The sequence below is a fragment of the Spermophilus citellus genome, assembly GCF_964194105.1.
Source record: "Spermophilus citellus genome assembly, chromosome: 11".
NCBI classification, from domain to species: Eukaryota; Metazoa; Chordata; class Mammalia; order Rodentia; family Sciuridae; genus Spermophilus; species Spermophilus citellus.
In genome coordinates, this window is record NC_138192.1 from 1,449,981 (window position 1) to 1,467,688 (window position 17,708).

The following is a 17,708-nucleotide window of genomic DNA, read 5'->3' on the forward strand; positions in this document are numbered from 1 at the left end:
CCAGAGATTATTGATTTTCAAATGTTATATTATATTCACATGATTAAATAAATTCCCTGAGGATAAGACCTTTCTTTCTTATTTTCTTTCTTTCTTCTTCTTATTTTTTTCCCTTAACCCCTTCCCTCTAGCCATAGGTACTGGCCCATGCCAAATTATTGAAAGTGTGCCCTAAACACCGCAATCAGGTAGTCCTATGTGGATGGGAAAGCAGACGCGTCCCCATCTAATTTCGCCCAATGTACTACCTTAGGACTCCTGCGTTCTAGCAACCTGGGGCAGACCTGCTGTAGAGACCCGTTATGGCTAATGTGGCGCTCAGTGTTGGAGAGCCATGCATTTTCCCTAAGTCAATGTGGCCTCAACCCTGTGCCCCTGCCTTGGCCTGGTCACAGTAGACTGCAGGCTCTTCTCCTCAGGCCACAGATGAGGGACGGAAGGCGAAAGGCTAGAATTGACAAGCAGCAGTCTCATTTCATCCCCGCTAAGACCCTCATAACCCATCCAAAAGAAACCCCTCAGGTTTATTTTAGCTGTATTTCTGAAGCATGTGAGATGTGACCATTCATCCTACAACTTCAGCTCAGCTTCAGTTTATCTCAGCTTCAGCCAACAGATATCTCCAGTCCCCGAGAGACCTATTGCCCTGCCACATTTCTGTCTCCCTGCTCATCCTCCCATCCCCTGGTTATTCTTACATCCTTAGCTGCCATTTCTATGCTGATAGCCGCCAGCTCCATGCATCCTCCTGCCTCCTGGACACTTCTGTTTGAAGGTCTTATAGGTGCCCCAACCTCACTTTGTCCAAACTCATGGTCGACCCCATACCTCACCCTTACACTGTGGGAGAGGCAACACTGTACCCAGTAGCCAAATCCACATATCAGGCTTTCATTCCTGATCTGTCCTCCTCTCCTTTATATCAATCATCAAATCCCATTTATTCTGCCTCTTATGCCCCTAGAATCTGTCCATTCGTCTCCTTCTCTATTGACACCAACCATGTACAAAAACTTCTTACCTAGACTTTCTCCAATTTTGTCCATCTCCAACTCATGCTTTGTTATTATAATCACAGTAAATTTACAAACCACAGATCAAATCAAGTCCTATCCCCATTTAGCCAATAATCTTAATATATAACCCAAACTCCTTATGGGACTCTGCTGTCCCCAGGACTCAGGTGTCACCAGTGAGAGTGAACATCTGTTCTGCTCCTCAGATCTACTTGTAGACCCTTGCTAAGCTTTGTCCTCTGTGAAAAACAGCTTCCTTGTCCACTGCCACTGCACATAGTTAAGACTTAAATATCTCAAATACCTCCCTAACCCAGACTCAGCCTTGGCAGGTAAATACCAGTCTCTGTGGGAAACCTGGTTCAACTCTACAAACTAGGATAATTATTCCCAATACAGTGGTTCTCAGAATGTGTCGCAGGAACAGAAGCGTCAACATCCCTTGGAGATACACACACACACACACACACACACACACACACACACACACACACATATGTGAATAAAGATTCTAACTAACCTCTCACTCTTGTAGACTACTGTATCAGGAATCCCAGGATGCAATTAGGTAATTTGTACTTTAAAAGTCTACAGGTTATTCCGATGTCTGAGAGCAACTGCCCTGCCATGTGCTTCCAGGACCACCCCTCACTTGGCCCCACCCTGGCTCTCCGTCTTCCTTGCACACTGGAATTACCTGTAGAGTTTCTACGTCACCATAAAACCTGTAGTTTATCCCCACAGATTCAGTCTAATCATCCCTTACGTGATTCCTGTCACGCAGCTATGTTAAGAATCTGTCCCGCCATGTGATTTACCATGTTAATGCACTTAACTATCTGAGTCCCCTCACCTGCTCAGACAGGTGGGGATATATTTGTCCCTGTCACCACATATCTCATGCTCATTGCCTCTGGGAGGTGGCAGTTGGTCTGGTCCAGTCAATGTCATAGAAGGAAGGATGAGGTACGAATTCCTTGTACCTGAGATTTTCCCCCTTTTACTTTCCTTTTAGAATTTTCTTTGAATATTTTCTTTTCAATTTTGAGTGGTTGCTGGATCTCAGATCACTGTCTCACACTGGACTGTCCCTTAGGGCAGACACACTGTATTATACATTATATATAATTTATAGATCTTTCAGTTTCTTAAAGGCAACTAAAAATGACATCATTTTTATCTTCAGTGTTTAAAGCTTTTGAATTAGGTAGCCAGGTGTTTATCAAGAAATGGTGCCCATGGCTATCTCTACAGAGTCACATGCCAGTGGGATGGCTCCCAGGCCACATATGAAAGCCACAGTGACATGTGTAAAGAGTACCCTCTGGATTTACGTTCAAATTGTTTGAAACCTTACTTACCCATGCACACATTTAAGTGGAGTATGGGCATCTGTCTGAATCATTGTTATGTTCATCTTCCCCTGGCATTGGGACTGTGTTGATCCTGAATTTACGCTTAAAGTTATTAGAAAAAAAATATCAACACATAATTTAAAGGTCAACATATTTCAAATCTATCTTGAGAAACCTTCAGAAATTGAAAGGTTAATAAAATAGGTACTTGTCACTCCGTTTTTCTATATGCTTAACAAAACACTGTTGAAATCTTAAGAACTGTTTGCTAATCTTGTTCTCAGAATGTGCTGTCCCTAACTGTGGACTGTCTGCTAATCTTGTTCCCAGAATGAGCTGTCCCCAACTGCCAAACTACAAAATGTAACTTCTCTCGCTGCCCTCTCCAGGGAAAGTATATAAGCTCTGCCCAAGCTGTTCTCAGGGTTCTATCTCTCTTTGCTATAGAGAGAGCCCTAGCATGCTGGTCTCCAAATAAACCCACCCTTCTGCTGTTGCATAAGACAATCTCTTGTGGTCTCTTACTCCGACGTTTCACCGGAACCTTACAAAATAATTGGAGAGGAACAAATTGTCCTTTTCAACCAAAATTGAGGTTGAATATAAAACAGCAAAAATTTTTGAGCTGTAATGACAATACTGGGAGAAAAAAATATTCTCCATATGTTTGAGAAGGGTTATTCTTTTAGATTAAAATGCATGATGCCCCAGATGGCTCTCTCACTCCACTCTTTCATTCCCCTGTGATGACAGAAAATAAAGTAAAATAAATGAAACATATGGAACTTGAAAATTTTAACACTCTAAATCACTCTTGTTACTGACTCTAATTGGGGCAACAATTGTTCTTCCTGCCTTCTCTTTACAGGTTCTAGAGGAATGTTCTCATACATTATTTGTTTGTTAAAAATGAAACACAAAACACGAACCAAAAAAACAAAGCAACAATTTATACTATCCATTTGGGGTATTTTCAAATTTCAGAAGAGTTTCATATACACAAAAAGATACCTTGTGGATAGGACTCAAGTGTAAACATGAAATACATTTGTGTATTTTATACCTTAGACACCCAATTTTGTTCAGTATGCTTAGTGGGCCTGTGTTTCAGCTGCAGCCCATTTACTGGGGTGGAACTTTCCATAGTGACATTGTGTTAATTCTCAGAAAGTTTTGGACTTTGTAGCATTTTAGATTTTGGATTTTTAGATGTGGGATGCTTAACCTATGTCAAGGAGACTGTAGGTGCAGATCTTAAAGTTATCCCAGATTTATTTAAAAATATATACCACAAGGTTTATACTCACATAATGAGTTACTTTTATTTTCATGGCTGACTCACTTGTGAGCCTCTAAGCAACTCTGGGGCAGGGGCTCCACCTCATTCTCAGAGCACCTTGGTATTAGTAGAGATTCAAACATTTTTTTTTCTAGCTGTGGCTGACTTTAGCAGATAAGAACAACCCAAATATAACAATCACTGTCTCGGGATAATTATCTGAAGAAGAGACTTCTGGTTCTGTTCTAGTCAATGACTAGCTATCTTGAACAAAATAATCATTAATCTCTCTGAAGTACAGTTTCCTCTTCTATGAAACTAAGCAAGTTAGATTTTGTGCCTTCTAAAGTTTCTTTGTATGACTTTTTTTCAGAAATCATGCACTTTACTTTGCATCAGGTAAACTGAAATGTGTATCCATAAATAATGCATATTTATCATATATGTTTATTCATATATTGAAACAAATTAAGGAAAAGATATGTGAAATAGAGTTGTTTTTATTCAATAATTTCTCCAACTGGAGAAAAGTAACCAGGAGAAAATTAACTCACACACACTTCCTTATACAAACACATTTTATGTAACACCTTTTGCATAACCTAAGCACCCGGTCAAAGATATTCCAACTTCTAGTGAGATATATGTTTTCTAAATATGCACTGTCCCTGCAGCTGTTAAATGAGGGAGCTTCTCTTCTGCTGTTTGGTGATTTAAAAAAGCTTTTAGACATACTCCAGGTGTCTCCAGTCCCATGCTCTGCTACATAAGATAAGCAGGAAACTGAGAAATCAAATTTAAATGCTAGGAGAGATCCTAAAGACCCCCGGGGTTAAGATGAAAAAATAAGAAATTCATGCTGTCTCCATCTATACTATAAATGGCCACCTGGGACCTTCTTGCTTACCCAATTGGAGTTTAAGGGAAATCAAAAGAGTAGTTATTACGGTGTCTAGCCTTTGTGCCTCCGGTGGAGAGGATGTGGACACAATATTATCACCAAGGGAAATATATTTTCCAAGAAACAATATTGCTGCAAAATAAATGAATCTGAAAGGGGCCCTCAGATACACCTCAGTTCCCAAGCCACTGTCATTTGGCTGAAAGCTTAGCATAAATATTGCCTAACAGATAACAGTAAAACTATACACTCCCTACATATCTAAAGACATTTTAGTTTATTTTTAGTGAGACTTCTGAAGTATTCTCCTGAGGAACAGAATTGCAACTGGAAGGGATGCCCAGAGTCACATGATGAGGACATCTAGAAGTCACTAAGTGCTAGCAGCCTGGCTAGTAGCTAACTGGACTTCTCCCCCTTAGATTCTGTAGGTTTTCATTACTTGCAGTCAAGGGGAACACACAGAGGTCGAACATTCCAGCAAAGTTGGAAAGATCTTAGAGGTAGGCAGCTCTGCTCTTAAATCTATAGCTCAGTCAGTCAAAACCTGTAGCATTTAAATCACCCAGAAAAAGGCAATAACAACTATTCACATTTATGTAGCTGTTTGGAGGTGACAGGCCCTAATAACTCATTTAAGACCCACTAAGAACCATAGGAGTGGATACCATGTTTACCTCCTCTTTAAAATGATGTATCAGTTGGCGTTTGCTGTAAAAGAAAAAAAAGAATAAATAAATGAAAATCTGAAATTTAGTAACTTAAAACTTTAAGCATTTACTTCACTCCCAATTTTGCAAGTCAGTTAGGTATTTAGAGTTTGCAGAGAGCTGAGGTATCAGCCAGCAGTGACAGAGGCAAGGACAAGCCCCTTTACACATCTGCTAGTGGAAATGCTATTGACCCGGCTATGACAGGTACAACTAAGCTGTGTGTGTGTGTGTGTGTGTGTGTGTGTGTGTGTGTGTGTGTTAGTTATCTCTAGTGTGATGGCCCTGCCTTCTTCACATGGCAGTTGCAATGTTTAAAAGGGCAGCAGGAGAGCAAAACCACCATATGCAAACATTTTTAAAGTTTCTGATTTTATCCTGTTTGCTACCGTCCTATAGGCCAAGGCAAGTCACATGGCAAAGCCCAGAGTCAATATGGAACGGCATACCCAAGGTACAGGGAGGCCTGTGCCAATTGGGAACTGTAATTGCAACAAGCTACCAAGGATGAAGAAACTGAACCTTAAGGAAATAGTTACCTGAGTTAGGGTAGATAAAAGCATAACCACTAAATACTGATTTTTAGGAATAAAAATCCATACCTTTCAGGAGTAAGTATGGATTTTTCCAACAACAACAACAAAAAATCTTTAAAAAGTCATTAACCACACTATGGGAAATCCTATTAAGATGTGACGTGCAAAGAGACTGAAGAAAAGTCTGAATCATTTTGGGATTGGAGTATATCTTAGCTGAAAAGGAGGAGGTTTAGCCAGCCAGGTGTGACGGAGCACACCTGTATTCCCATTGGCTGGGGAGGTTGAGAGAGGGGGATCACAAACTGAAGACCAGTTTCAGCAACCTAATGAGACCCTGCAGCAAAATAAAAAATACAAAAGGGCTGGAAATGTAGCTTAGTGGTAGAACACTCCTGGGTTCAACCCCAGTATTAAAAAAAAGGGAAAGAAAAAGGAGGGGTTTTCTGGTAGTGATGTTGAAAAGACAGTACTATAAATAGCCCCTTGGTTGCAGTGGTCCTGTTTATAGATGATGCTTCAGTCTCAGGTTCCTGAAGGAGAAATCAATAGCACCATCCATGTCTCCTGATCCAACACCAATAAAGAATAGGATAAGGTAAATGTGGGTTGTTTTTTTTTTTCTGTGAAAAAATAATTTCTAACTTTTACTTTCTCAACTCAACCACTTTTACCTTTTCTTTCAAAATATTGGACACTCCAGGTTCTCCCACTGGGTAAGAAAAATCTTGCCCAGAATCAGACTCAAAAAGAGTCTAGAACAAGCTGTGATGTCCATCTGTTTTTCTTTGTCCACAGTGCTTTTACATTTCCTTAAAAACCGTGGACTGATTTCTGTCATTCTGGCAGCTCTATGCTTTCAGAAGAAATAACGTAGCATTTTGATTCCTCTAATTTGTGAAGTCTGCAACATCATATTGAAGGGTAAATGTGCAGACCATCTCAAGCCTTTCTTGGAAAAGCTATTAGCATGTTGATTGCTTTGGGATGGTGTGTTAAAATGTTGCAGCCCTCAAGTACCACATCACATATAGCCAATTGTTCCAAGGAAACCTGGAGGAATCTATTTTAATAATCATATTGAGACTGAGAATGTATTGCTGTTTTTTGGAGAATTAGCATGATGATATGGAATGCAAATGAACCAATTAAATTTATTATAAGAGAAGATTCTTATTTCTTTGGAAAATAATGTTAGACAAAATATTTGCTCCTCCAATTTCTGTCCCATTAGTGTTTCCCATTAATGCAAAGAGAGTTTATTCCCAAACCTCCAGAAACTCCCACAGAATTCCAGTCTCAAAAGCAGGAATAGAAATGAGTCCTTGTGCTCCTGAGAAGATTCTTTCATAGAAAACAAAAATCTTGCCTACTTCATCAAAGACAAAAAGAAACAACACATTATCTCTTTAAAAGATGATCATTTGCACCCAGTTTCTTTTTGTATGTGGGTTGGGAGATGGTCTCACCACTCTAAATTCAGCCCAGGGGTTTAGTGTGAGCTTTGATTTCCCAAGAACAGATTAAGGAAGGATGTGTTGGGCATAGGAAACTGATTCATAGCTACTTTGTAAAAGAAAGGGGATGGATCACACAAAATTTCGCAGTACAGGCAGAAAAAAAGACAGCTGATTACTCCTGGCTCAGACCTATTGGTAAATTATGGATTTGGGTCACTAGTTCCAGAAGGAGAGGAGGGGCATGAGGAGAATTCTTGAGATTGTCTACCAACAAAAGCAGAGATTCACTGACAAGAGAAGCTGTAAAATCTTCATTCATCTCTAAAATATCTACTGAGCAAAGCACTATTGAAAACAAAGACCAACCGGACATATTCTGTATTTGTCAAGATTATAGGATAGCGAGGTTAAAACAGTTGCAAGAGAAAGTGGACTCATTCCACAAACAGAGAAATAACTTGGAACTGGGACACTGGGCAAGTTCATTTTCAGCTAGGAATTACTTCTGAGTTGGGTTGTGGGGCAGGAGACATGCGGAAGTTGGGAAGCAAAATCCAAAGAAAAGAAATATCATGGAGAAAAGCTCAAGAGTGGAAAATCTCCAGGCATTTATGAGGAACAGCTGGTAGTTTGATTTAGCAAACAGAAGGGAAAGTTGGATGTAATCCATGGGGATTTCCCTAAAAATGGGAGATAAAGCACACTTCATCTCCAGTCTGTGGCTAAAAGCTTTCTAAACACAGAAACTACTGCTTAAAATAATAGCTTATAGCAAAAGTCCTTCTAAATTTGAAGAACTCCAAGATATTTTACTTGTATACTGAATCCTCCCTGCAAATTACCTAATAAGAATCTTCAGTGATTGTCTTTTTTACCACAGGGATTTTCACCCTGAGCACTACTGACATTTTGGACTGAATATTTGTTGATGGGGGCAGGGGCGGAGGGTGGCTGTATTATGCATTGTGGGACATTCAGTCTGTGGCTTCTATTTACTAAGGATCAGTACCACCCCAACCCAACTCCAGGTATGACAGTAAGCAATGTCTCTTGACATTCCCAAATGTCCCCTAGGGGACAAAACTAGCCATGGTTGAAAACTTATAGTTGACACTGAGTTGGCATGCCAGATGATGGTTCCTCTCATGCAGATGGAGAGAACTAAGAAAGGAGCTAAAAAAAGCCCTTCTGCGCTCCAAACACAAGGACTCTACATAGAGAGGAATTCAACTCTTTTTATTTTTAACTACATTTTGATACCACTATACTCCTTAGCATTCAGTAAGAACAGCCCTCAGATCCAGCCATCTCTAAATGTGTGCTACCATTTATTTGTGAATATTAAAATTATCCCATATGCTTATTTGTCAGAATTTATCCTAAAATCATTTATGAAGGCTTTGACTTAAAATATTTTAAATAAAAATAGCAAGTTAATTGCTATTTCTATGTAATATGCAAACCAAATTTCAATACTATCATAGGTTACTAGATCAAGATCATTGGGTCATGGTCTCCACATTAGCATTAAATAGCAGAAAAAGAAAGATGGGAAAATTGAAATAGACAGACTCTAAAGGTCTTGAACTTTGCATTTTTAGTTCATTTTTTTGCTGGAATACTAAAAATAAAAAATCAAGAATTGAGCAATGTCTATTTTTTAACCTAAAAAATTTTGTATTTCATAAAGAAGTTGATCTTTTGAAATGTACAACAATAAGCAATTGCTACAAAAATAAGTAAACAAATGTAGGAATATGTTTCAAGTACAGATTATGTGGTCCATTATGAAAAGGGGAGTGAAATCTTTAGATGAGGGACTGATGCTATCAGATAGGGCACAATTCAAGAAGTCGTAATAAGCACATTGGGAAATTTATGAATAAATATAAAACATTTGTATACCCCAATTTTAAAATTTCTTCTGTTTTTCCATCCCTCAATGAAAAGGTTTCTGGAGGGTATTAGAACACATGATACAGTATCAATATTATCACTTAGATAAGACCAGTGCTGTCACTCAACACACATGATAGCAAATACATCAGCTTATAGAAATCAAACCCAGGTAGCAGACCTCCAATGTGAAAATCACTATCCTTAAAATCAAAGATTAGCTGTGGGTCAATGGAAACAGTATGTGACCAACAAAATACTGCCAAATATCTGAGATAGTCCATTTTTGTACTCTGGAGTTTCTAAAATCAAAAGTTCTGGTTTTTTGCCAATTTGTTTTCTAAAAATAGCATCTTCTTTTAAGTAAATGCATTGATAATTGATCTCTGTTCCTTTAAAAAGTTGACTGCCATTATACCTTAATTAGTTTTCCAAGGTTCTGACTCAAGTAGGTAGACATGAAAACTCCAGTGTCTGTCCTAATTTTATATTCAGAATAATTCCATTTTACTCTAAAGTAACATTTAACCAGTTAACATTCAGAAAGTTTCTATACAAACAATTTGCAACACTTTGAGAATGTGTTTGCTTCTCCTGAGCCTCAATGGCAAAGAGATTTTGCTTTGTGTGCCAACTTCAGAGGCTGACCTAGACTGGGGTGTTAGGGACCATTAAGCTATGACAGCAATTAGGAGGATAGTGTTGTCACTAATTAGGACATGAATTTATGTTTGCCAGTCTCATGAAAGAGACTGCACTCTTCTCTCCCTCGGGTGGGTTCTGAAGAATTAGTAGTTTACTGTAAAGAGGACAGATGGAAGAGCATATGCTAAAGCATGGATCTGTGTTAGAAAATGGGATATGTGGGAAATAGCTACACCGATAGGATTTTAGGTAAAGTTTACTAAAAAAAGGCTTCGGGTGACAGAAATCAAGATTCTGAACACAAGTATAAAACAGAGATATTTGATCACAGCAAATTTTAGGAACAAAATTGGGCATAGTTTCAAGATATGAGGTGTTTGGGTGAGATAGTTTCTATAAATACACATACATTACAACTTCCAAATACTTAAATGGTGACAAAGTCATCTCACTATGAGATTTTAGTCTGTCCTAGACAGGCTTGAATTCATGGAACTAACCTTAGTGATATACATTCTTTTTATAACAAACTATTTTAGAATAAGGTTAGATTTGTAGAAAGATGTTTGGAGGAATACATTAATAAAACTATCTGGGTTAGTTCTTTCTGCTTTGAAAGGTTACCAATTGTTGATTTTGATTTCTTTGATATAGACTTATTATTACCCATTTTCTACTTGTGTGAGCTTTGACAAATGATATTTTGAAGTGTTATTTCCACTGGGATCAAGGATATGTTCAGGATGCTGACACCATGAGTTGGTTAAATCAAAAGGAAGTCCTTGCAAATCAGAAGTTAGAGAAAACATTTATCTTTGCTAGCCATGAAGGTTCGAATAAATTCTTTTGAATATATTTGATCCATTGCAAAATTAAGTTTCAGATTTGATACTGAAAGAAGCATAAAAATTCATTTTAGGTCAACAGTGCTAAACAGAGCCACAAATGAATAAAACATCAACAATAGTGAGAAGATTTTTATGTCAGTAACATAACTTTTAAATTCAGAGAGCATTTCTTCCAAAATTTCCAAATCTCTTCCAAAAGAGTTAGAGGCAAACATTTTAAGAAAAAAAAAATGTTGGAAAGGTTGAAATGAGTCCAGACTTCAGTCTATTTTGCCAAATGACAAATACAACAGGTATTTAAAAGAAAATATAGAAAAACAGAAAAAGTAAGAATTTAAAAATATGAAAAAGTTACTATGATTATTAAGTTTGCATTAGCTTTTTTCACAGGGGAAAACTAAAATCTTATCACATGATTATCATGTCTGTAAGAGTTTGACAATACTTGCAATATTAACTATGTAAACGTCAAGAATAACATTGTCTTTGCTGTGGAGTCTGGGCATACAAATGTTCCATATTTCATATTTGGGACCAGGAATTGACAGGACACCCTGTTACTTCTAGATAATCTTATGTGATAGGAAAATAGGTACTGTCCATTTTGCTTTCAGAAGCATAAAACGAATGTCACTATTAACAAAAGGTAGAAATCTCATTCACTTTTATAAAAACATAGAACCATAGACTTGCTGTGGTTTCTATCTACTTTCACTGTCCTTCTCTACAGAGCCACACTTTCACTTGACTGTTTTTCACATATAGCAAATATGTCCCCCACACCATCCTGGTATGGCCATATACTCACTGTTGTAAAAACTGTTTCTTTGTGAAAGAAAGCTTGTATCTAGTAATGGTATGGGAAATGAGAAGAAAATACACATATCTAGGATTTTTTTTTTTTGGTACTGGGAACTAAACCCAGAGACACAAGACCACTGAGCTACCTTCCTAGCACCCACTCCCTAACCTTTTATGGCTCAGGGGGGGTCACTAAATTACTGGGACTGGGTTCAAACTTGTAACCCTCCTGCTTTAACCTCCTGAGTCCCTGGGATAACAGATGTGTGCCACCACATCCAAGCTATGGTTCTTTGTGACAAAATATAAAAATTTATGAAACAAGCAACGAAAACCTTAAGTCCTTTGCATGACTGTCCTCAGAAATTCTGTGTCTTTAGTGAGAAGGATATGGCAGGCTTCTCTCACAGGGAATGCATGTAAGGAGATTAGTCTGCATAAGCCTACATATATACCATTATTTCACCTTCTTAAAAGGATTTGAACTCTGATCCTTTCAGTGTGTTCATGATCCTTCAAGATTTAGCTATGAGGAATAAACGTCAAAGTGCCCAATGTCTAACACAGTATATGATGATTAGAGCAGATATTGGATGCAAAAGGTCACTGCAACAATAGGTGAGAAAATTTCTTCATATGCAATTTTAGCTGTATATTTAGAATATTTGAAAGCAATTAAGCCAATTAGGTTACAAATCTTCCTAGTTATTAAAAATATTTCTATTAACATAATTTAGCAAGTAGGTCTGGTCTTCTGAAGGGGGCCAAAGGAAAAACTACCCAAAACCATTAATGACAACTTGGTGATAACATTCTCTTTTTATTTCAAAGGTGTCCTTGAATGGCCATTTTGGACAAAACTGGTTGTGGTGGCCATTGGCTTCACAGGAGTTCTCGTCTTCATGTATGTACAGTGTAAAGTCTATGTCCAATTGTGGCGCAGGCTGAAGGCCTACAACCGTGTGATCTTTGTGCAAAATTGCCCAGACACTGCCAATAAGCTGGAGAAGAACTTCTCGTGTAACGTAAATACGGACACCAAAGAGGCTGTGGTGGTGCCAGTATCACAAACGGGTACAAATTCACTGCCGTCTGCAGAGAGCAGTCCCCCCAGAAGTCATACCAGTTTGATGGAACCAGTTGACAGTTTCTTCTCAGAAGACCGTCTTTCTAGCCTCAGCCACTACAATTGACTGAAGCGATCCTGCATTACTCACTTCCTTTATCGGCTCCTTGCTCCTACTGACTCATTTTTCCTTACTTTGCTCAAAAAGGACAGAAGGAAAAAACATCAAATGAGCAGGACACCAGGAAGCAAGCCTGAAGTGTGATATGGAAATGTGAAGATGGCTAGAGAATGACTTCTAAGACAATACAGAACTGTTGGTACCGGAATGCTTTTAGGCAATGACAAATTAAATGGACACATGATACTCTTCGTAGTAGCAGGGGAAAAGTTCAAGAATATAGACTTGACTTGTAACGTGTTTCTTCTAAGGGTCTTGTAATGTTAGCTATCTCATCTGGATAAACACATCTGGTTTTAAGCCTGAAATTGCATTATTCCTGTCATACTGGAAGCAAACTTGGAGGATGCATATTTTAATATTCTTTGACAGCTGACAGATTTTTATGGCAATAGTGAAGTCTGGTTATTTTGACAGATGCATGTTATAAAAATGGATGCAATACACATTTGAAGATAGTAATACTTGGAACTATGTCTGAATCATGAACAAAAGATTTTCATAAGATTATTGGGTGAAATTAGCTCTTTTAAATGCCCACAAAAGTTGAAATTGTCTAACGGGTCCTATATTTTACCTGGCCCTTCTAATACAGTGCTGTCCAACAGAAATACAACTTGAACTACAAATGTAAGCACAAATGCAAATTTTAAATTTACAGGTAGCCCCTTTATAAAAAGTAAAAGTAAATAGGTGAAATTATTTTTTATAATTTAACACCATATGCTATCAATGTAAAACATTATTAAAACAGTCATTTTTTTAAATCAATTCTTCAAAATCCGGTATGCATTTCACAACACACCTGTTTGAATGAACTAAATTGGATAGCATGGCCCTAATTAGAGACTAAGGCTCTACTTTATTTAATGGCTGAATATTTCAAAATAAAAGCTTAATTTATTCCTTTATTTTCAAGTTTCATTGAAGGGTTATTATTTTACAAAGCACTAAATTAATCAAATGAAGTGTCCTGGTTTGAAGAATTAGATGAAGTTGCCATTTCTCTAAGAAAACTAAATTTTTTTAAAAAAGCAATCTGCTTGTAGCAAAATTGTGAAATTATCTTCTGTTTGCTACAATGAAGCAACAATAGGGAAATAAAAATTAAGTATTTTTGTTATTAAATCACAAGTGTTTTTCTTACTCCATATGAGTGTCAACTTGACTGATAAGTAGTTACAGCCACAAACTAGATCTTATTTTAAAAAGTTGACAGTATATTACTTGACAGTTCAGAAGCAAAAACATTCAACAGATTCTATGGTAAGTAATAAATTGAGTTGTTTAGGTTTGACAATTGATTATTGCATTCTTTAAATACTCATATAAAACTGAAGTGTGAATGATATTGCAGAGAGCTAGATTAATAATTACAAGCATAGTGACCTGTCAAAGAAAGATGGCCTAGTAAAAAAGTGATTTTTATTAGCTGTCATATTTATTATTGTGAAAAGGCAGAGAAGGCCATAAGAACCAAAGCATGGGTATCACATTGCACAAATCTGGGTATCACATCAATGCACTTTGTAATTATCAGTGTGCTTGTTCTTCACAGATTATCAAAGGAAAAAAAATAACCTTTTAAAAAGAGGAGAAAGTATGGATATTAGTAGTGGCTGATATGGAGTCCAAATAGCCACATTCCTAGAAATAAAGAAAAGGTAAACAATGTTGATTTTGTGTGTGTGGCATGTGTGTATTCATGTATACATGTGAGAAAAATGTTAAGGTATTCAGTCAGGAAACAAAAGGTTTAAAACTCATCTTTCTTAAAACTTTTAGGGGATGGAGTAAAGGCACAAGGAAAACAAAGTGGAGGTTATTAAACTGGACCAAAACTACAGCAGGAATGACTTCAGTGAACCTTAAACAAACTAAACTTTGCATTAACTTCCCCTATAAAGTGTGAAGACAAATGTACTAGAAATAACAAAGCTTGGGTGATTTAATCATAGCACCACACCCAAGGAATTAACCTTGATCGTATTTTCCTGTTAATTTGCTTAATCCATTTCTCTATGGTTTAGCAAGAGCAATATGTTGCTTGCAAATATTTCATGGGAGAAAATCTCATCTCTAGCAAACAAAGAAATATTGATTCCTCTTTTGTTTGCTTGCAAATATTTCATGGGAGAAAATCTCATCTCTAGCAAACAAAGAAATATTGATTCCTCTTTTGTTTGCTCTGAAAGAAAAGCATTATTTACCTTAATTACCAGGGAAAATACTGTTTTAAATCCAAAATAGATAAGAGTATATCTTTGCACAGTGGGAGATGATTGGCTAAAATAAAACCTTACTTATCAAGGGCTACATTTAACACTAAGAAACATTTCTAAAAAGCTAAGACAAGCTTTGCTGTATTAGTGATAAAAGATGAAATGGTTTTAAAACTGTGCCCAAAGTCTCAAAATTAACTTTCTTAGGTTTCGATTTTATTGAAATGAGAAAATAATAAAGCTCCCTAACAGGATAAAAGTCAACATTTAATTCTGTTGTTCTTCTGACCTTTCAAAATCCTAACCTGAATTTCATTTTAAAGAAATTCATTGCAGAAAAGTTTCATTAAAAAGCTTTCCTGCAATGGATGTTTGTGGTTCACCTGATTTGGAACAACTACATTCACTTAAAACCTAATGTTGATTCATTTACATTCCCTATGGCAATGGTACCTTTTTCCTTTCATCACTGAAAATATTTGGCTTTGTGGCAGTGCTTTTTGGTGAACTGAGTTATCTCTCAAAAAGAAAAAATGAGCTATGGAATGACAATTTTTTGAGGCATGTTTACCTGCTCAAGTCAGAAACAAAATGGAATTCAAGCATAGAACAGAAATTGAAGAATGAACCTACAGCTGTTTAAAACTTTGGCTTTTTATAATTATGACCCAAATTTGTGATATTGCCAATACCATGAACTATAAACATTGAGGCTACTGCCTCCCCCCCCAGTACCAGGGATTGAACTCAGGGGTATATTCGACCACTGAGTCACATCAGCTGTATTTTGTATTTTATTTAGAATCAGGGTCTAACTGAGTGTTTAGCACCTCACCCAGCATTTCTGAGACTGGCTTTGAACTCTGGATCCTACTGTCTCAGCCTCCTGAGCCACTGGGATTATTGGCATGTGCCACCCTGCCTGTTGAGGCTGTTAATTTCTTAACTAAAGAACTGTCACCTTCATTGTATAGGATTAAAGATTAAAGCAGTAAAGAAATGAAATTCCAACTTTTAAAAAGTGAAGCCCAAAAGGCAATTAAGTTTAGGAACAAAAACAAACAAGACAAGATTTCTTTTAACAAAATTAAAATATAAGTGATCCCAAGGATGTGGGACAGCAATGCAGAAATTGAAGGGATCTTTCTCAAAATGCCCCAGCATTACATCTCAGTAGGAGCTGCTGTTACAGTATAATTATGGTCGTAGAAAGATGGCCTTGATTGTACTTCTTGTTTTACAAAAGGTCCTTTGGTACTCTTAAAACATCTATTCTTTGGCTGGAAAATTAGCTCATTAGCTCAATGACATCATTAAGAGAAATTATAATGGTAATGGTCATGGGGCAGGAAGGCCATTCCATCCGCTAGATTTAATTTATCTTTCCTTGCCTTGACAATGATTTTTCTGGAACAAAGTAGAGGTCTTAAAATTTATTATCATTATTATTGTAGTTATCATATAATAACTGTGTAAGGATTACATTTTAATTAAGAAAGATGAAAAACTTTTTTCTTTCTTCAAATCAGACCAATGGTGCTATTTTACATATCAAGAGTTGAAAGGAAGTACTGTTATTTTGGGCTGCAGTGTTTCCTCCACATCTAAAGAAAGCCCACCTTGAAATTGGATATTGCATTGAAACAAAGAAGAAAAATTATTTTAACTGTGTGCAATTTTTGAGATTGGGCATTTGTACTTTTTTTAGTTTTACCTAATTCTCTTTCATTAACAATATACTGTTTGTGAATAATGTGTGCTAAGACAAACTAAGGAAAAGAAAATAAAGATCTGTGAAAGACTTTGTATATTAAACAAGTGATTCCAATTTTGATTGTAGCTTCTATACTTTTTGCCTAACACACTGGGACCTATATAGATTTCTATTTCCAACACTCAAAACCCTTCAATTTTCAAAATTGTGGTGTTGTTACAATGCTCTGTGTTTTTAGGCAGGGTCTAGATATAATCATTTTAAAACAAATTATACTGACAAACCTTAGACATTGTAGGAAAATAAAAAGGTGCATTAACCATTAAAAATATAGAGACTTTCAAAACATTTTTTTTTAAATGTAAAAAATATCACATTGTAATCTATAGGATTTTCCCATGACTAAGATTTAGATAAAGACTATATTTTCAGAGATTTGAGTGGATTCAGATATTCTGTGGCTAAAGAACAGTAAGCCAAAGACATTGTAATGTAATCCTGGGGTGGAGATTGATAATAGCAAAGAAAATGTCTCTTTCTAAAGCCTCAATTTAGATGCCTGAATTCAGGGTAAATAGCTGTCTTGGCCTAATGCCTCTATAGGACTTTCTACTTGGACAGAACTAATACAGAAGTATGAGTTCCCAAACTGGATATCTGAACTCATGGGCTTCTGCCACCACCCAGAATTACAGCAGACACACCCAGATCACTAACCACTGTCACTGTGTTTCAACTAATGATCCTAACCTGTGTGATGGCACAGGGATTTTCAAGGAATAGCAAGGGTGTGAGGGTAGAGATACTTGAGCAGGCAGATGTAACCTTTAGGTTCAGACCTCAAGGATGAGAAAACAGATTGAACTCTGGATCCTACTGTCTCAGCCTCCTGAGCCACTGGGATTACTGGCATGTGCCACTAATGCAGCCAGAGGGAACAAGAATTGAAGTCCTGAGTGGGAAATGTTAAGCAAGACGGACAGATTCACACAGTAAGGAAACAAGCTCTCACTAGAAAATTTAATTACAAAGCTGATAAAAGATGGACAAAGGTACCATCTCTCTATACTTGCCCCAC

The 17,708-nt window shown here is 37.0% G+C and overlaps 1 protein-coding gene and 1 long non-coding RNA gene across 3 annotated transcripts in view; both read left to right on the forward strand.

The window, feature by feature from the left end:
• Positions 1-12,970, forward strand: part of LOC308630476 (E3 ubiquitin-protein ligase MARCHF1-like) — a gene marked incomplete at its 5' end in the record, with an annotated part of 57,707 nt that extends 44,737 nt beyond the window's left edge. Inside the window, one exon of the mRNA XM_081260601.1 lies at positions 12,279-12,970. Coding sequence (XP_081116727.1) covers positions 12,279-12,640 — 362 coding nt within the window. The 3' untranslated portion in view covers positions 12,641-12,970. The remainder of the gene's footprint in view (positions 1-12,278) is intronic.
• LOC308631121 overlaps positions 1-17,708 on the forward strand; it is a 1,170,527-nt gene that overhangs the window by 251,046 nt on the left and 901,773 nt on the right. The gene's annotated exons all lie outside the window — the stretch shown is intronic.